This window comes from Protopterus annectens, chromosome 2.part2 (genome assembly GCF_019279795.1).
Source record: "Protopterus annectens isolate FY-2018-M chromosome 2.part2, PAN1.0, whole genome shotgun sequence".
Lineage (NCBI taxonomy): Eukaryota > Metazoa > Chordata > Ceratodontiformes > Protopteridae > Protopterus > Protopterus annectens.
In genome coordinates, this window is record NC_056730.1 from 407,328,900 (window position 1) to 407,351,383 (window position 22,484).

The following is a 22,484-nucleotide window of genomic DNA, read 5'->3' on the forward strand; positions in this document are numbered from 1 at the left end:
ATCAGTATTTTACAGGTGTCCTTCTCCTTGGACCTTCATCACCCCATTATTCATGGCTTTGTCCAGATTTCTGGCTCCCTGAGGCTGGCAGGTTTGCTCCTAGCAGTTGTCAGCATGGCCTTTCTTTGAATTTTGTGGACTGTGTTAGGTTGGTGTTATGGACCCCATGACACTTCCTAAAGGGCATGTGGGTGAGGCATAGGCATTTGCCAGAGGCCTATAGGCCAGGTGTGACAGATGCAGGCCATCTGTAGCAGGGCAGTGCATTCTGATGATCACATTTTCCCAGGCTGCTGGCAGGAGACACCCCTGGGATGGCACCAGTAAGTTGACTGTGTGTGTTACTGACAACTACTTTCTGTTACTATTGCACCATCACTCTAGGTGACAGCTGGATGCTGCTTAAGTCTAGGAACATGTTACTGCATTTCTATGGTACTATGGGGGTGGGGGGGTGACACGACCATACACAATACACATCTGCACAGACGGTGCTGATATTTGCTTAACATTTTGGTACCATGTAGCATAGTGGTGTGCTCTATCTTTCAGACTACAGGCATAACAGTATCAACCACAGGTCAGATGGTTCTGGCATAGATATTTGTAGTTTCAGACTTCTTACCTTTCAAAGACATACTGCCACTGCCAGACCTGCTGTGATATCACTGTGTAAAAGTCTGTGGTTGGGGATTTCATGGATGTCACCATGTGGGAGCCTTTGCCAGGCATTTCTGTATGGTTTTCTGCAGCTAATCTGCTGTGTGGGGTTGTTGGTGGGTATGGGACCCTCACTTTGACACCCATGCATGTAACTTAAGACCCCCCCCCCCAGTTATTTGGCTCACCGCATATACTGCAGTGGTATTTGTCAACTAGGGTGGTACTGCATGGTGTGGGTAGGGCAGTATTGGGGATAAACATCCTGCTGTCCCACAAAGCTGTCAGTTGTCTGCTGCTATCCCAGTTAGCCACCCAATTCCCTTACATGCTTGATCAATACTATAGATATGCTATCAGAAAATTCCACTCCATTAGTTTATTTTGTTACAGAGAGTGGCTTACCTTGTGCCTGCAGCTGTTGTGAGGATAGTGCTTAAGGGCTGACTATGTCGGATGCATGCAATACACTGCCTATACATGGTCAGGTATAGGTGGTGTGATGTTTGGCAATCCATTTTACTGTGTCTGCTTTTCATGGAATAGGGATATACAGCCTCAGACACATCCCCTGCCTTAGCTGTGCTTAGCTAAGGGCAAACACGGACCACTGAGCTCCAATGTGCTTACAGCATTTATGACACACACCCTTTTCATGTTAGCTGCTCCTCCTGTCTACACCATGGTGTTGGAGCACCTACACAGTTAGATGCAGTCTGACACTTAGAAGAAATTTGTGATTCAGTATTAATTCCCTCATTTGCATACCCCAGTGCCTTACTCTTGAGTTACCACATTTACACTGAGCCTTTCCTCTTAGCAACCACTATTCCCTGGTATTGTTTTCATTCTGCATGCTATTGACTATTATGGCAAAATGCAGATTTCTCTCAAACTTGATTTTTTTCCCATTTTTTGGTATTTTTGGCACAATCTCATTTGCGAGCTGCTGCCCTATGCTTAAATGGCCGAGATCAGCCCAAAAAAACTTTTATTTTACAAAAGTAAACTATTTTTCATGCCAATGGCCATGTATTTGGCCACTGGCACACCTAATTAAGGGACTACATGCTTTCTTTGAGGCTGGCATGCCTCCATTTTCTGTTTTGCAGAAATGTATTCAGCTAGTAACTAAATACATTTCTGCACCCTACACTGTTCCTGCATGGAGACCTGCCTACTTCCTGAATCGCTAATTCAGCTCATTTGCATGGTTTTCACCAGTAAATGAGCTGCTTAGCATACTGCAGGGCTTTCTGTGCAGGAACAGTATAGGCAGGCTCATGCACATCAAAGAGGCATGTTCCTGGATCGCTTGGCGGTCATATTCCATACACTGCTCCTGCATGGTGAATTCAGCTTCATGAATCCCAGAGGTGATCTTTTCCCTGCAACAGGAATGAAGCATTTTTATGCCATAATGTGTTTTGCCATGGTATAATTATAGGCACTATGGGTGTACCTATCACACCTTTGAGATGGGACTTCATTCATTTGCTATTTGACCAACACTGCTTTGCAATGAATTTTGATTGGAAAAGACTGCACCATATTTAAAATAGCTGTTGAATTACTGAAAATCTATTGGCAGACTAAATGTGATTTTATATTTGATTGGTTAGGATAAGTTTAAAGGACTGTAGGTTGCTTTGTAATGTAGAATCTGAAGAAGGGTGGAAACCACCCAAAAGCGCTCATTCATTATAATTGTTTATACCGTTTTATTCAAGTACAAGTATGTTTGTAATAAATAAGTTTATGTTTACAGCTGTGGTGACTACTAGTCATTTGTTGGATGTTTGCTCATTTTCTACAGTACCATTCTTCAAGTGCCATACCTTTTATCTTGAAAGAATTCAAAACCAATTCAACGAATAAATCCACAAAAATGAGTGTAGAGGGGGCAGACCACTTCTTAAAACCACCAAGCACGTTTTTTATTTAATAAACAATAATATATATATATATTATTGTTTATTAAATAAAAAAACATGCTTGGTGGTTTTAAGAAGTGGCCTGCCTCCTCTACACTCATTTGTGGATTTATACATTTTATCTTGACTTATATATATTATATACGTATATATATTATATACATATATATATATATATATATATATATATATTATACAGATATATATATATTATATACACATATATATATATATATATATATATATATATATATATATATATATATATATATATATATATTATATATATATATATATATATATATTATATATATATATATATATGTATATATATATATATATATATATATATATATATGGATTCACTTTACATGCTCGAAATTCTATAATATCGAATTTCAGAATCTTGAGTCCATACAGTGGAAATCCTACAACATCGAAAACCCAAAAGCATGAAATTCAAAATCTTGCATTTTGGAGATGTTGAACTAGTGGTTCGCGTGTTGCGCTGTGTTCAAGGATTCAGGTAAGTTTTTATGTTTTAAGGGTTTTGGGTAGGGGCTGTAGTGTGTTTTGTTACTGTGATGTGCGTGTGCAAGGGGAATGTAGCTTGTGTGGTGGTGTTTCATGTGTTTGTGTATGTAGTGCGACCTTGGAGTTAGTATATTTAAGTGGGGGGGGTGCCCCAGAGCATGCATGAGAGCACACACACTCACACACACTTATGGTTGCATATATTATTAAGCAGAACAAGGCAGTGTATTATACTGAATTTATAGCTTGGTGGTGTGGTGCCTAGAAGGACATGAACAATGACACAGTTATATGCTCAGCATTCTGACAAACATTAAAATGTTACTTATTATTTCAGTAAGTGCAAAAAGTCATTACAAGGAATTCCCAATGCACATTCTAAGAGTACATTGTTTTTAAAGACCCTAATCTGTAAGAGATCTGCCTTTCAACCACCTGGTCCTCTGCAAATTTCATGACAAAGCATTACTAGCTGGATCTGGCTTGTAGTTCTAGGTCTTCATTTGAGGCCACAGTGATTAAGGCCATGTTTCCATAGGATGGGTAGTCAAAAACATTAGACTGGGACCCTGGCCTACTAGTACCATGCAGAAAGGCCTTCCCAATATGGGAATTTAACATATTACAATATGAATAAAGGAGTTTTATCTGCAGAATGTATCTCTCTCTGTATCCTCTTGCCTTCTGTATACAGTTTCCTAGTCATTTCATCATTGACTTGATCTGGAACTGGTAGTATTAGTGAGTAACTCCTTCTGGCTGACCTAAACATATGTCACTTCATTTAAATCTTAGAGTTATTAATGTACAAAAAGAGCATTGTGAAAGCATTTGTTGTCTCAGCCATTTTCTTATGTATTATTAACTCCAAGACCTACCCAAAATTAGGTAAAAAGTAGTATGCAAAATGCATTCACTACCCCTCACTGTTGAATATAAATATTTTACAAAAGCAGTGTCAGCTACTTATTGTTTGACAGACAGAAATCCAAGGCAATATTCACATAATTAGGTAAATAAAAAACATGGCATTGTAAGAACCATGGACAGCTCCAACATACATATTGCTACAAATTGTAAGTGTATACAATGTACAATGGTCCAGGGATGAAGGCTACAAGTTAGATCACAGGAGTAGCTGCACTGCTTTAGTCAATAGTAGAGGTAAGTGATCAACAAAACCGCAACAGACAATATATTGTATGAAGTTAGTTAAGAAGGTAGTATGATGTAGTCGATAACATAGAGAACTTTGTTACTTGCACTGCTGCAAGTATTAGATGTGCAATAATTAAAGTAAACATAGATCATAGGCTGCAGTGATAGAAGACTCAGGCTACTCCCTGGCTCAAGAAATTACATATTTATTTTGTCAACTAGGTTATCCAACTCAATGAAGGCTTTTTGTCTCCTGCAGCTAACTGTCAATGGACCCCACTACATCTCCTTCATTGCTAAGTCTAACTATCCTTTCTGTCCTACCTTGAACTAACTTCAATAAGGGATAAGGCTAGTGAGCAGCTTAAAACACCCTAGGTCTGCTTCTTACTGCTGCATGAAGTGTTTTATCTACTAATATCCCTACTCCCATACACACCTGTTAATGTCCAGGAGCAGGTGCGCAGTGGGGATGTGTGGCATATCTTCCCACCTTGTTAGCAAGTCAGCTAATGTCCTCCACCTAGTCTCCTTTAAGACAAAACCCTTGCACACCCCCGGCCTCCACCAGGGATCAAACCTAGTGTATTCAGGATGGGCATGACAATCCTTCTCCTGTCTGTGCCTCAGCCTCAGAAACCCAAGCTGCTAATTCAACTCAAGTCACCTGGGTTATCAGGGCTTCATCCCTCTGAGCCACTTTGCTGGTATACCATTCAGTCTGAGTGAGTTACTCACACGAAAGACAAATAGAAATTAAGGGACTCAAACCTAATAGTGTAGAACAAAGCTCATTAGCAGCCCATAGCCTAAATACATTGAACTAAACTGTCATGCACAGCTTAATATAGCTACATAGCTAGATAGACTGATAAAGATATAAGCAGGTTATTTACACATCATTATTTATACATCATTTAATGATTTAGGTGGTATTTTGTGAACAATGCCTCCAGTTATTCAAGGAATAGTTTGCACATCTACAAAATCACTTCTTCAATGTCTGTTTTAGTACTTGACTGCAGAGATACTCCCACACAATTACAAGTTCTGAATATATTAAGTAGCAGCAAGTCAGAGTTTATAATTTTCTTGGCTGGTTCATAAATTGTGGTTATATTTATAAGATGTCTGCAAGGTTTATAGAAAAAATATATGAGTAATTTCTGTATCTTTACATACATGTACTGCTGAAGGGTCAATAATCTCAGGGAGATGAAAGCATTGCAGTGATGTTCAAGTTCTATTTGCTCCTTAAGCAAACTTCCCTAGTAAAAAAAAATACAGAGAATGATTTCCATCACCTTAAGAGTAATTGTGAAGCACACGTTGCCATGGATACCTGGGCATAGAAAAATCAATGGGACTGGCTAGGGAATGGATTAGTGTTTTTGAATGACAAAAAATATAAAGAAATGAAAAATAACTATGTCATTTGCATCACCACCTCTTCAGGTATAAGAAAGAAATGGTAAAATGCCACCAAATCCTAGGAAGTAAATGGGAACACATTTGTACCATTTCAAATGCTAAGATTATTTCTTGTTTAAAAAGATTTAGGTACGTACGTATTATCGCAACCATATTCTGAACAAGAGAAACAGCTCATCTACAAGCCGTTTTCCTGCCGGAATGTGTGATATATAAGGTCGCCAAGGTTTGGAAAGCAACTTGACACATATATGCCAGAAATTAGTTGTTCTCTGCAGTTTTAAAACAAAAGTAAGCACCACCTGTCATATGTTTCAAGTCTCAGACTGATAACAGGGACATTATCAAATACAAACCTCACTATGAGACCTTTTTCTCTTTATTTCAAAGCATAATGAAGTAGTTTCATAAATTATATAAACAGATGCAATTCAGGAGCAAGACAAGAAATCGATGTTACTACAACCGTCATTTTTATAACTATAGGTAGATAACCTATTTAAAGTGGTCCGCACGATTCACATGCCAGATCTTGATGACTTAAGCTTCTGCTTATGCAAACTACTGGCAATGTTATCATGCATAATTTTACTTGCAGGACACAGCGTCATGAAGTTCAAAAGTGGCACACTGCTTTAATTCCTCAGCACTTTACATGCCAAAGATACAAAGTCAAAGAAATACTAGAAAAATGGGACCTTTAATGCGTACACCATGACCCTTTGGCCTGTGTGCCCCATGGAAATGTCGACAGACATCTGTTAAAGAAGCATTTAAAAATACACCTTTTAAACATTCTGCTTTTAATATTTGTATTGAAGTGTTTTATTATACAGCTGTCAATGTTTTGGGACGATAAAATGTTCTGGTCATGCTGAAAGTGGCCTGTGAAGACAGACTTCAAATGTGCTTGCGATAATACGTAAGTACCGAGATTTATTTCATTTTTTCAGAGAGGGCTGCTTTTATTAAAACCACTTTGTGAACAGGAATTATGCAAGTGAAAGACAGTCTGAGGACATATCTGTATATTCCTTGTTTTTAGAGAGCAAGACTTCCAAATGGCATTAACAAAGATACAAAAGGAGTTACAGAATCAAAAAAAATAAATGATTAATTGAAAAGACAAACAATTACTTAAATTGTCAAGCTTCTGCAAGTTGTTTCAATTAAACTACATGTTTATATACTACAGTTTGCTACAAAGCAATAATAAATATGAACCAAATAATATTAACTCTTACTCTGGAAACCACTTGGCGTGTTCTTTCCATGGGTCATCATCTACTTCCCAGTTGGCTAAACTTCCATTGCAGCTGAAACACTGGACTTTATCTTTATTTCCTGCAAAGCACATCAAAAAGAAATAGTTACAGAGTGTGCAGCTATAATTCCTTTTTAATTTTAGTTTGATAATCAGGAAGGTTGTTTGCACTGAGGAACCCTTTCAACCACTTCTAGGGCCAAAAGGCACTATCAGTGTTTTGTAATGCATCCAGTGTATATAACAGGGTTACTGCATTACAAATATTCCAAATTAACAGTTTTAGTGCATTTCAAAGGTTCAACCATTAATTTTAGTTGAATAAAGTACATGACAAGTAATGCAATGTCTTATAAGCAGTTATTTTAGAATGCAATAATTGCAGTACATGCAGGGCTAATATTCATTGTATACTCAGTAATTTATATGGGTATGAAGTACATAAATGTAATCTGGGCTATATCTGATTGCTTATACCAGTTCTCATTAAACAGGTGTGCTAGCTTTCAGTACAATGACTGCATCTAATGCAGAATTACAGACCATATTTATATTATATAAGCAATATTTACACTTAGGCAACAACAAATTGGCCTTTAGTATTATGGATGTAGCACTATATCCAACACATTTAAACACAGAACAGCTTGGTGCAGAGACTTAAGACTCTTTCCACCTTCCTGTAACAGTCCTAAGTTTGATTCCTACAGACTCCATTTGCCTACTATATTATGCAAAAAGACACATAACTAGATCTTGAGGCTGGGTCACTTCAAAAAGAGGACTGTAAGAACTGATAAAACTGTACTGTACCATAATTAGCTAGAAACACTGTAATGAAACTCAGAATGAAAGTCTTTAGCTGTTAATTACCCAAACGCATGCTGAACAGGTGTCAGTCTCTCCTTTATGGGCCAAGTCTTGTGTACTTTTCAGATTCAATTCTCCAAACACTGTGGTTCATTCAATAAGACTTTATTAGATGTTCATAATATCCAAATACTGTCTTCATTAACTGTGCTGATAATAACAGTGCTGCTAAATATATTCTAATTTTCTGCACATATCTTCTGATTGTCCTGAAAAATGTAAATGGAAACATCCTTTACTTGACATGACTTCCTTACTCAAGCTCGAGAGTCTGTAATGTCAGGCCAAATGAACTTACTAACCTTAACTGACTTTCCTAACTGTATCTGAAGTATATTTTAATAATGCCAAAATCCTGTGATGCTTTACATACCCTCTTAGCCTTGGTTCCCTCAGTTTTCAGGCTTGGTCTCGTATGTGCTTTATTTAACATTCCATTAAGGAACATTCTGTAGCTGACAATATTGTATCTTTCCTTTGAGAAAAGAACATTCTGTATTTCTCAATTTTCTGCACACTTTATCCTTATTTTTCCTTTCTAATAAACTGTCTCTCATGCTTGACCAGCAAGGTTATTTTTCTTTCTGTTTAACTGTCTTTTATGCATAAATGAAACACAATTTATTTTACCCTTTAGCCTGTCTAATGTCTAATAACTCTTTAAAATGTAAGTCCCTAATCTAACAGTTGCCCCCGAGGTCCCTGATGAAAGTCTAAAGGGACCTACTTCTGTAGTTACCTTACATTTGTATTGCTAACTACTGTATACACCTTTATGCTACCTGACTCATAATCTGAAAATAAAAAAAATGTATTTGGCAAACCTGCAATTTTAATTTTGACCACTAGGTGCCACTTGAGTATTTAGGGCTTGTTTGGATTGAAGCCTCTTAACTTTATGATTTGATTTTTATATTACCTAGATTTATAGTCTTTAGAGTCTTTAAGTCTAAATTTTGATGTATGAGTGATATATTTAAAACCTGTACATTATTCTGAAAATGAATGCCTTTTAATTCTGTGGCTTTTAAAGCTGATTAACCTGTATTTGGGAATCTTTATTTAAGTTACACTGAGTATGAACTGTTAATCCTGCCTATTTTTCTTTTGTATTTCTGTATGCTGTAATGGTAAAGTTACACTGTTTATTACCTATGTTTTTACCTTATGAACTGGTGCCTTAGTATACTATGATGTCTCTCTTACAGCAAATGAAACCTTTTCCTAATGTTTATAGATTTACATATTTAAACATTATACTGTTTATTTTTATTGCATAGCCTATCAAGCATGATGGCTATTTTCTAAAGACTAATTGAAATTTGCACTAAAAAGATAACTTTATAAGTGGTCTTGAAACATAATCACCATATTCTGTGTTAACTTGTGTCTATATTTTTTTATTTAAATTTGCTCTATAATGCTACTTACCTTTTTAACTTTTATGAATATTTATAAGCTATAATAGTTTACTAAAACCTATACTTTCTGTATTTTAAGTCTATACCTTTGCATTGTCTGTTAGTGTCCTTTTCATTTCTGACTAATATACAAATAATTATGTAAAGTGCACTGTAATTTGTAAACATGCACTGTAACCTGTAAACTAATTTAAAAAATTAAGCCTGCCCTGTTATGCCTTGAGTGCATTGAATAACTATTAATACCTATTATTTGGATAACTTATTCTAATAGTTTACTAAACTTATGCTTTCTGTACTTTAGGTCTATACCTTTGCATTTTATGTTAGTGCCTTTTTAACTTTCTGACTAATGCACAATAAATATGTAAAGTGTACTGTAATTTGTAAATTAATTAACAAATTAAGCATGCATGTTATTTCTTGAGTATAATGAATAACTATTACTACCTATTATTTAAATAACTTATTTTAATAAGCCTGTAAAAATAATTCTGTTACTTTACCCTTTACTAATGACTGAATAATGTAATAAGCCTGTTACAAATAAGTCTGTCACTTTACCCTTAACTAATGACTAAATAATGTAATTCTGTTACTTTACTCTTTAACTAATGTCTGAATAATATGAAGTATTTTGAGATTTTACTAAATGTACTATACTGAACACATAACTGAATATGAATGTCATATTCTGAAACTTGACTGAAATTTACATTAGCATATACTGAACATTTAAAAATAGCTGTGTATATTCTGGAAACTAACTAAACTAAAGAATATCTTCTGTCAGTGTTAACTAAACACAGATAAAAGCATAACTGAAACTGGTACATGTTATATTCTGAAAACCAAACTATTATTTTCTGAACATAGACTGAAAGCTAGTACTGTTGACAATTTGTCTGAAACATTAGAACATTTTGACATTGTTTCATGAACACAGATGGAAAATTAACTGAATCCCAAAAACTTATTTAAAAAAATTAGATTCCATGCTACTTAAAATTTTAGGGTTCCCCTTAAAACCTAGGATTGCATATAAATGGCACATTAGAGTGTGGAGCAGTAATGGGATAGCATTACATAGCTTAGATCTTTATTCCAGATCAGTGATAATTAATGTAATATTACATTGGATTACACCCACCTACCTATATATCTAGCTGGAAAACAATACATGAGATTCATATAACAGATGTCAGAACTGTAGAAAATCAATTTAAGGAACAATATGGAATTAAGTAGAGTTCATTGGCTTTTACGTGAATTTTGTTTATTTAATAAGAAGTTTGATCATTTTTCTTATGGCATTAATCAAATATTTAATAACTTTAAAAATATAATTGATTGTAATTACAACATTAAACAATTTCTATTTCTTATATTCCCTATAACATACTCCCCTGATTGCCTAGATTCTTTCAACATCAATGCGATGCAAAGTTAAAGGAAAATAACTTGGTATTCTGGCATCAGTTTATTGAGTATTAAGCCACTAAACTCTCTTTTATGTATTTTTGATAATAGTCAAGACAGTTGGTTGTTTATACACTCATTACGGCAGTTTATAGAAAACAAAATGAGAGTATAAATCAACCTACAGACTAAATCTATACCTAGTTTGATTCAGCTTTTTATTAGGCGTCTTGAAAAGACAGATAATCAAAAATTAAGTATCTCACCTATCTATAATATACTAAGAGAAGACACTCTAAAGTTTGACTCAGACTTTTGGAATTACTATGTAAAGATTAATGGAGAACAAATATCTGATGAATTAAAAAAATTGTTCTTGAATTCTATGTATGCTATACATGGAAATTGATGAACTGGACTTTCTATACTCCACATAAAATAAATCTTATACTGAAAAACAGTGAAAGTAAATGTTGGAAATGTGATGAAGTACTAGAGGCCAACTGGGTTCACATGTTCATTGAATGTAGAAATGTTGTTCAATATTGGAAAGACTTCAGATATTTTGTAAATGTTTTATGGTCTGATAACTGTCATATCTCAAACTCACTAATCCTATTCAATGTTCCTATACCTAATGTAATACCTAAATCTCAGATTCAGTTATTCTGGTCAATTCTTGCAATTGCCAAAAAAGTTTTTACTTTGAACTGGAAAAGTAAACAAGACTTAATGTTTAAAGATTTTATTAATTTAGCAAAAGTTGTTTGTAAAAAATAACTGCAAACCATTTGTTATAGAACTCATAACATTACTCATAAAAAATAGCATGGCAAAATTGGAAAACCTTTTGAACAAATACTGATAATTTCTCATGGATAAAATGATTGTTTATCATGGATGACTGTAAATATTGTAAATAGTTTTGTTATTGTTTTATTGTATTTGTTATATGTACATTTGCATATGTTTATAATGAAAAAAATGTTTTTGAAAAAAAGAAAATTAACTGAAAATCTCTGTTTTTTCTATCAGTATTATTTGAACATAGATAAACTAAAACTAGCACTATTGTACAATTGTCTGAAAACATGAGAACATTGTCTGAACATATATAAACTGAAAACTAGTACTATTGTACAATTGTCTGAAAACATGAGAACATTTGATTGTCTGAGCATAGATAGACTGAAAACTAGTACTGCTGTACAATTGTCTGAAAACATGAAAACATTGTCTGAACACATATAAACTGAAAGTACTATTGTACAATTGTCTGAAAACATGAGGACATTTTGATTGTTTGAACATAGACTGACAACTAGAACTACTGTAAAATTGTCTGAAAACATGAAAACATTTTGACCGTATTATATGAACACAGATAAGAAATTAACTGAAATCTATTTTTTGTCAGTATTGCCTGAATATTGATAAAAAACAAACTAAAATTAGTATTGCTATACAACTGTCTGAAACACACATACTTGTTTTAACTCATACATTTTAACTTTAAATAAAATTGAAGAAATAACTGAAAGACATATACAGTCAACTTTTGCACCACAGCTCTTGTCAAATTTTACTTTGCATTGTTCCAGTCACTGATGAGATAAAGGAAGGCCTACGTTAATTTTGAAGTGTCCTTTTTACAGTTAGGCCTTTAAATCTCTTTTTTAGCTCTTGCACAAGGTTGGGTGACTAAAGTTCTTGATTGTATCTAGTATTAGGCCCTTAAAATAACATGTGCATCTTTAAAAATTATAAACTGATAGTATTGCTTATTGTCTTCACCTTATTTACATTTTTTTGCATGAAAGAAACATTTGCAGCTTTAACAATTATAAACTGATAAATGGATAGCATTGCTTATTGCCCTGACGTTATTTACATTTTTCTGCATGAAATAAACATTTGCTGCTAATAAACTCTTGCACATCTGGAAGAAAACTGATAATCTCAAATTAAACTAAATGCATACATACATACATACATACATACAAATGTTTCAAGCATAGGCATTAAAGCCCTTCTAGCTTGCCAATATGCCAAAACACTTGTTCCCATAATAAATGTCCAGGCTGTTCTTAAAAATATCTAAACTAGTACTTGCTTTAATGTAATTTGGTAGTCTGTTCCAAGCATCAGCTACTCTGTCAGAGAACCAATTAGTACATTTCTCATTGTTATGGAATCTTCTACATAGGTTATCTGATGATTCTCTAGTACTTTTTGATAACCCCAAATATTGCCAGAGGTAGTAAAGTAACACTGTGTATTTCTGCACCTAGATAAAATCCATTTTAACTGTTTAACTTTTTACATTTTGTCTCATGACCCTCAGATTTTAACATACTGTTTTGTGAGTGAAAATCCACCCACTGTCTTACCATAACCTTTTCTTTAGCTGACTTAATTTAACTTTTCAGTAGTGCTGAATGCTGCAAGAATTTATTATTACTGTCTATAATTTTTTGGGATAAATAGTAAAACTGTAAATGCATTAAATGGGTAGTACTGTATTTAATTTAGCTTGCTAGGTTGGCTGTAATCTGAGCTGATGTGCTTGGCAGACTGCCATTTCCGTATGAAACGTATACAGTCAAACTGATTACATAATGTACTCTTTTATACATAGGATCTGAATTCTTAACTGTGTTGTCACCTTTACAATGTAGCATAATTTATTTATTATTTATTTATTTGCTTTTGTTAACCAGGAAAGTCCACTGGGCTGAAATGAGCCCATTTTCAGTGGAGGCCCGGGGAGAAAAGCTCCAAAAAAATGTACATAATTAAGAGATTATTTAGAGAGTTAATAACAGCATTTAACAATATACAAGAGTAATAACAGCATTTAACAATATAGAGTAGAATAATATAGGAGTCAGGAAGTGACACAGTAACATAGGCAATGTATAGCAACATTTTGTGGAAGACTATTGTGCTTGGCAGGTATTCAACAGATCAGAGAGGTAACGATAATCTGCACTTACACAATTTTTACACACCATGTAAGGCAGGGAGAGGCACACTGTGCTGTGATTAAGGGTGAGTTCACAATAGGGAGAGTGAAGAAGAGTGTGGGTATCTGAGAGATGAGTCAGGTTAGTAATCAGGTGACTGAGGAATTGGGGATGGTGCAAGGGTATAGCCAATTGTGTTTAAATTTTACATTCTGTAAACTAGCAAACATTATTTTTGTCTCTGTTTATATTTATGCATTGCAACACTTTAATACAAAGCTCATAACTAATGACTGTTAAACAAAACAATAATGCAAAAAATTCATTTGCCAAATATGTAACTGTAAACCCTTTATTCTGTGAATTAATTTGACTGTTAGTTCTGATATACCTTACTAGACATAGAGATATATGGTTACCCTTTTTTCCTAACTGGCCATACCCAATATGTCTTTCTGAGCACTTCAGTTGTGTCAGCTGAACTGGAATTTATTTTATCTTTAACCCACAAATCTGCATGTTTCTGTCATAACCAACTTTTAAAAATCTGTACATTTGCACAAATCTTGTTACTGAAGTCTAAAACAGCATATGACATGTTTATACCTAGTACAGAGCTGTTATGCTTTGAACTATTAGCTGCTATAATCTTTGACCTTTTAAATTCTGACAAAACTGCATTTGTGTCTTTTAATAAAGATTTATGTGTAACTGATGTTGATTCGTCCAGAAACAACAAAATATTATTTATTTTAACCTTAAACAATTACATATTAATGCTCTAATCTTTACATATAGCTATGGAATGCATTATTTTACTTAGCACTGAAGTGTGTTTTTCAGTTATACTGGAATTTACTTTATTAAAATCAGCACTCTGATTTCTCTTATCTCCCTTCATAGGTTCATAGGTTCATAGGTTCATACTAGGCTATCTGCCCAAGGGCATTTATAAGCCTAGCCCATAGTTATGTGGCTTTCGCCACCCCTTTAGTTTGAATAAAAACTATGCCTATCATTTTTCTGTGCCTCTGTCAAGCAGTGACACTGAAGTAATCCCTGGGTATATGGGTATCTCCCATCCATTGGTCAAGATTCCTCTTGAACAAGGCCAGCGAGGCTCTGCCCTCACATGTACGGGATTTTGTTCCACAGCATAGGGAGTCTCTGGGTGATGAATCTGTCCCTCCAGCACGCTCTATTTATAACCGTGTCAAGGTTTAAGTCTCCGCCCTTGTGGTTCTGAGGATCTAGATTTTTGAGGTGAAGCATATTCATCAAATCTGGGTTTGACATGGCCTTATATGTCAGGCACAGGTCACCTCTGAGCAAGCGGTATGAGACTGAATAAAGCTGGAGTTCTTTCAGTCGGGCAGCATAAGACATATTTTTGAGACCCTTATCCTTTTGGTGAGGAACTTTTGGGGCCTTTCAAGCTGCATCAGGTGTCTGGTCAGATACATTCGAACGGGCATTGTACTCAATCATAGGTCTAATGAGTGATGAGTAGGGGGGACGATGACCTCCCTTGATCTAGATGTGAATCCTTCATGATCAGGTGGGCGATATAGAAGGTTTTCCTAACTACTTTAGCAACATGAGTGTCAAGCGAAGACTACTGTCAACTTGGGTCCCCAGATCCCTGATGACTTTTCTGTGCTCAGTGGATTGTCACCTATATGGTAGCTAGGGGTAACCTTGTTTTTTTTCCAGTATGACTATGCATTTTTGGCGTTAACTTCAGGCCATGGCTCTGGCACCAGTTATCCGTTTCTGTGAGGCCCTTCTGGAGGATATCTGTGTCAGATGTGTTTTCGACTATGGCGCCCAGTTTGCAGTCATCTGCAAACTTTGTCAGCCATAACCCTCCTGTGTTTGCTTGTACTTCAGAAAAGTAGATGCCGAACAAGAGTGGACCCAGGACTGAGCCCTGTGGGACACCACTTGTGACAGGCTTTGAGTCTGACATGGCTCCAGCAACTCTGACCCTGTGGGTTCTGTCGCTTAGCCAGTTTGCAACCCATCTTGTGATGTATGGGTTTACATTCAAGCTGATGAGTTTTCGATGATACCTGAGTGGGGTATTGTGTCGAAGGCCTTTGCCAGGTCGAGGTAGGCTGTATGGACTGCCTTTCCCTCATCAATGGCCTTGGTGACTGTCTCAAAAAGTCAACCAAGTTTAAGAGGCAGGATCTGCCTTTGACAAAGCCAAACTGGGTTGGATCCAAAGTCTGCAAGTTCCCTATGTCTTTATTTATGAGTTCCATTATGATCCTCTCCATGGCTTTGCAGATAAGGCTTGTCAAGCTAATGGGGCGGTAATTTCCAGGGTCTGTGGAGGCACCGTCCTTATGAAGTGGGACCACAGTCGCCGTGCGCCACTGCTATAATCTTCAGTGCAAACATTGCACTTGATTCTGAAAATAAGAAACTAGATGAAGTAATGTGAACTTGAGACTTTGCCTGCATATTATGTACATTGACTGAGTTGACATTTGTATGTTTAATACTGCAACACACTTCTGTATATTGAATTGTATGTGCTGAAGCATTTACACAAGGATTAATTAAATAAAAACCTGTACTGACAGAAGCTGACTCATTAGCTTGCTTCTGTGATTTTACACTTTTGCATTTAGAAATATTTAATATTGTTGAACTAATAACCTTTAACTTTAAGAGAACATTTTTAAACTTAAACCAAGGATTTACTGATGTTTTAACTGTAGCAGTATCTTGACATGTTTATATAACAGGTATGGAAATAACTTTTACTGATAAATTTAAACTTTTTTGAGCTGTTAACTAAAAAAATGCATAAAAAGTCTTACATAACTTTATAGTCTTGGAAGGATGTGAGCCATTGTCTGTAGCTTATTAGCCTTTTTTTGCTTCTTGGCTGTGTGACATCACAGTGGAAACTTGAAAGTTCGTCCAGATAGCTGTTAACTGGATAATGTCTTTTATGTTCTGAAGGAACAATGCTTTGATTTAATACTGGTCTGCTGAAGTTGTTTGAGGCCTTTCTGAAACAAACACTGGTACTGTGCACTTTGGTTAACAGCTGCATTGAGTATATGTGCCCTCTGTCCGTTTTCTGCATGAAGTAGTGCTGTTTTACTGAAAAGTCTTTCTGCAGCTGTTTCTTTTTGCTAATAATGCTGTTTGAAATAATTGCTGTGTAGACTGCTGTAGTTGAACGAAACACTGCTATTTTGTAGATTTTTGTAGAACACACGTAGTGCGACCAGGTCTTGAAATGAACGATACTTCTACTGAAAGGGTGGTCTGTAGCACCACTGATTACCTTTACTGGAGCCTCTCAGCTGGAAAACCTCCGGAGTGCTGTTGAAATGTCCGTAGTACTTCTGCTATATTGACTTGGAAAAAACAGTCACTGTGAACTTAAGAAAATATATGCTGCACTGGAAACTGGATTTGAAAGGGTTACACACTACAACTGTCTCTGATTTTTTGATTGTCCAGAGTAGCTGCTTGCTGGGTTGCAAGAATTATATATTCTTTCCAGACAGCAGGCCTGTTCGGGTGCCATTACAAGAATTGATAAGACTGTACTGTACTGTAATTAGTTGGAAACACTGTAATGAGACTGAGAACGAAAGTATTTATCTGTTAATTATCCAAACTCATGCTGAACAGGTGCCAGTCTCTCCTTTATGGGCCATGTCTTGTGTACTTTTAAGAATGAATTCTCCAAACACTGTGGTTCATTCAATAAGACTTTATTAGATGTTCACAATATTCAAATACTGTCTTCATTAACAGTGCTGATAATAACAGTGCTACTAAATATATTCTACATTTCTGCACATATCTTCTGATTGTCCTGAATAATGTAAATGGAAACAGTCTTTATTTGACCGGACATCTATACTCAAGCTCGAGTGTCAGTAATGGCAGGCCGAACTAACTAACCTTAACTGACTTTCCTAACTGTAACTGAAGTATATTTTAATAATATTTTTACCAACCTTCACTCACCTCTCAGTAACAAACTCCAGTCCTGCTATTACAAAATAGCCAAATTTGCTTCAAGCAAGCCTAAATGCACTCATCGCTGCCAAGCAATCTCAGAAATGACTTGGCTCGAATTCTCCCACTACCTCTGCTATACCCAATTGGCTCTAGCCCACAAATTAGTCTATAAACCTGATAGCTGCCCAGCTCTCTGCTCCATCCTTCATACTTACACTCCAACACAAAATCTTACATCCTCCAGCAAACAGCTACTAAATGTTACCAAACCCAATAAAAGAGCAAGACAAAGTATTTATTCTCATAGCATTGCTAAACTATGGAACTCCTTACCCCCCTTTCTAACACAAATCAACTGCACTAAAACCTTTAAATCAGCATTAAAAAAACATTACCTCAGGAACCCCTCTTGTTCCTGTACTACAAACATCAAGCCTCCTTAAACTATTATGTATGTAATCAGTGTATGTAGACAGTATATGTAATGTATGTGTACAATGTATGAGCACATAATTTAAACCAATGTATGTGTAACCCAATGAATGCTGCATATTCTATGTTTCATTGATGTCATTTCATCCTATATGTCCTTTACTACTATGCATCTTTGCTCTGGTATAATCTTTGTGAATTACTGTAGTAATTTATATATACTAATGTAGTGTAACCTACTACTTCCTTGTTTCTTGTTAAACTGTGTACATTGTTCAAATTGTCAAATTGTATATGGAGTTTTTCTCCCCGGGCCTCCACTGAAGATGGGTCTATGACCAGTGGACTTTCTCGGTAAACAAATGTCAATAAAAAAAATAAATATCAAAACCTTGTGATGCTTTACATGCCCTCTTAGCCTTGGTTCCCTCAGTTTCCAGGCCTGGTCTTCTATGTGCTTTATTTCACATTCCATTAAGGAATATTCTTTCTGTAGGTGGCAAGATTGTATCTTCCCCTTGAGAAAAGAACAGTCTGTATTTCTCTATTATTTATGCTTATCTTTCCTTTCTAATAAAATGTCTCTCGTGCTTGATCAGCAAGATTGTTTTTCTTTCTGCTTAACTGTCTTTCATGCATAAATGAAACACAATTTATTTTACTCTTCAGCCTGTCTAATGTCTAATAACTACTTTAAAATGGAAGTCACTAATCTAACAGGGACTGTGTGCCCAGTGGATGTACCCATTTATGAAAGTATTTTTTTGTAGGATATCTTCAATAAACATCCATTTTGAGTCACATTTGATGTTTTTTAGATGTTTGCTTTTACCTTGATGAACTGAAACCAAAGAAGGCTAATAGGAACAACAAGGAAAGTGAAAAATACCGACAAGATTGAAAAACTGTTTGCTATGCATTGCTTTACTATATCACTTACTTTCTAGCTTACCATTTCTCTCAAGTATGCCTGAGTCATTGAAAGACCCTGCTCTGAGTCAGTTCTGTGCTGGCAAGAAGCACATTGAGTTGGTAGTATTGGCAACTATTGCAGTACACAGATGCTTCAGTCTTCCAGTCATGTTATTTCTTCTTCACAGACTGATTTCACTGGGCACCAAGCAATGCCATTACCAGGATGATAGAAAGAAACTACTTCAGATGTCACAGACACATGTTGCCATTAAGAGCAGCAATGAAAATTCCTTTTGAAGTCTACATAATATTCTAGTCTATGTGCATATGTGAGTGCTGCGTTGCTACTGCTGCATTTGCTATTTTCCAACATGTTAAAGTTTCTGACCACCCCAACACATACAGACACATTTACAATGGTTTGGGTATGGGAAATTCTGAAATTTCAAGATACACGATACTGACACACCATTAATGTGATCTTCCTACTTTTTTTTCCTGTCTTTTGTTTCCCGTTCCTTGTTTTCCAGGTGTCTTACAGATATATATATGTTTTGGCCTTCTCATCAAACCATCTTCTCGAACTCTCTGGTCCCCAATGAACTCATTCATTCCCCCCCATTACCTTGTATAATATTACACTTTCCCTGTAAGGGTATTACATACCCTGGGGGATATCTTTGATACCTTTGGGTAACATCAACTTACCCAAGTTGTATGAGTGAGAGCTGCAAAACTTCCATAATTGGATATCATATCAAACAAAGAATGGTGTTGGGAGTGGTAAAACTCCACCAATAAAATAAAATGTACCACTCTTGTAGTGACTTTTTTACTGTGTGTTTCTACACATTAAACATTGGATTCTACAACTTGGTCGATGGATAATATATCAGCTGATGCAGATTTTTATGTTTGTCTAGCCTTTCCTCTCTACAAAAAGAGTTAGGATTATAAAGTGCACTGTATGCAGGGCTGATCCTTATACACCTACACTATGTGATGTCACATACATACTCATAATGTCTGTCATGGTCTATGCATGCTGAGGCTTAAAATGGATGAGCCAGTATAATTTCCATTTCCCCAAATAAGCTGTTTTAGCCCACAGGCCCATTGCTTAAAACGCCGCTGCTTAACCACAGTAAAGGGTTTCATTTGCTTTTGTCATGGAGTTGACCATAGCTCTCAACTGTCCAGATTTTCTCAGAATATCAAAATTATTGCCTGATCATTTTGGTGTGTTCCTAACATTTATGGTTTCTGGCAAATCACTGAGGATTAGGGTAACTAAACAATGGCAGACATTTGGAGTTTCAGACTACATATCATTCAGGATACATGCTAATGAAAAAACTATCATTCCAGCAACTTTCTAAGTTTACAAGATGTTGTTGTTGTTGTGTCTTTCGGCTTTTCCTGGTTAGGGGTCGCCACAGCGGAACTCCGGTCTGCTAATGATTGGCAGTAGATTTTTACATGCCGAGTTGCCAGCCCTGATGCACAACCTTCAACGAAGGTACACCCATTCACGCATGTCTCCACACAGAAGACGCTCTAGCTGAGAACCGAACAGTACAACGTCTTACTGTGAGGCGACAACGCTACCGCAGCACCATCTGCCCCTAACTTTGGGCCCCCCCTTGCTTTTGCCTTTAACCAGATTTCTTACACTACAAGGTTGAGGAGTATGGAGCTGGCTCATAGGAATGCAGAGATGGTCAGCATATAAAGGCATCTTGGCTCAACTAATCTGTCCATTATTGTCCTGCCTAGGGCATATACTACAATGTTTTGGTAACAAAGTTGTACTCCTTACTGCAGCCCACTTTAACTGTTTCAATTCTTTCTCACATATTTTTGAAATCAAACATTTTTTTTTTCAATAATTATTTTTTTTTTCCATTGGTCTAAAACATCATACATAGTATAACAGGTAGAGGTAAGACCTCTTCACAGTAAGTAGATGATATACATTGAGGGTAATACAAACAAAAATAAAACAATCAATCAATACTATTTACACTATATACATAGATGTTTTCTATATTTGAGAACATTTTTTTAATATCACAGCTTCCTCAGAAAGGCCATTCTCAGCATTCACATAAATCTCTGCGAAAAAAAAAAAAAAAAGCTGCCTCACATCACTAGTCAGTTGCCTCAATCTTCACAGTGTACTGCCATTTTCTTGTATAAGTCTCCTTCAGACATCACTACCATCTTGCAGTTTGTTGAATTCATTTGGGTACTTAAGTGATTCTACTATGTTCTGTCTTCTATCTGGATACACATATTTAGTGTTTTTGCTCATCCTTTAGTGTGAATAGTGCACCGCATTTTTACTAATACTTTGAACAGTCTCTACTGTGGGGTCTTGAAAGATGTACAGAGTACTGAAGATGTGATTTCACAAACTGGAATAAGAAAATCTTTATATTTTGTACAAGCAGTAACTCAATCTATGTATCTCAGAATCCCCAGTTTTTCTTACTGTCTTTTCACTAACTGCAACTCACCTTTGGGTCATCTGCTATAATTACACCAAGGTCCTTTTCATTTCATTATTATTAGTATATCACCCTTTATGCCATTTTCCTTGAGTCTGAATAATTCATCAGAATTATCCTTTACTTCTTTATTTTTTTGTATTAAAATCTATAATGATATACATTTAAACAGTCAACTAACTTTGCAATGCCCCATATCATCATGATCATCTCAAATTCCCTACTGAGCCTTTTGCAAAGCTTTTTGTCATCTGTAGACAGACTCAGTTCCTCATGAAGTCTCTACAATATCTCTTGTATGGACAACAAAGACAACTTTTCATCCTAGAAAATTACCATGTGGTATACCACTTGTAACTCCTCCCTCTTCTCTGGGAATCCAGTTGGTTGTTAGCTCCCGTATACTGAGGCTATTCACTTTTTTAACCAAGGACACCAGACTAGGACTTGCTCCAAGGTTAGCTAATTCTCATTGCAGTCATCTCTGGAAAACTATGTCAGTTGCCTTGCAAAATAAACAGCCCCTTAAACTACTACCTAATTTTATGAGACAGTTAAATAAATCTATTAGAGTTGTCTGGTATGACCTTTCTGGTAGGGCTCCATATTGTGTATTCAGTGTTTATCTTTCCTAACTGATTTGCATTACCTTATCAGTGAGTAAGGTCAAACTACATTATTTGTAGTATTCTGAACCTGTGTTACTTCCCGCGCAGTTGAAGCAGAATAACTGCCTTTATCCCACCCCTACTACAACTGCATTTGTCAATAATTTGTTTAAGGAAAGATGATGAGTACCATGAGATCATTAAATATATCTCCCCTTTTTAAATTCAACACAAATTTTACCATTCTTTTATTTACTTTAAATTAAAGTTTATTTATTGCCCATTTTATGTGTGGACTATTAGAAATTTACCTTTGCTCTCTAAGCTCTTACTTCCTGTCTTAACAGAATTTGATTTACTTTCTTC

The 22,484-nt window shown here is 35.8% G+C and overlaps 1 protein-coding gene across 1 annotated transcript in view; it reads right to left on the reverse strand.

Moving 5' to 3' along the window:
• LOC122795944 (baculoviral IAP repeat-containing protein 1e-like) overlaps nt 1-22,484 on the reverse strand; it is a 521,014-nt gene that overhangs the window by 455,178 nt on the left and 43,352 nt on the right. Inside the window, exon 2 of the mRNA XM_044064427.1 lies at nt 6,962-7,061. Coding sequence (XP_043920362.1) covers nt 6,962-7,061 — 100 coding nt within the window. The remainder of the gene's footprint in view (nt 1-6,961; nt 7,062-22,484) is intronic.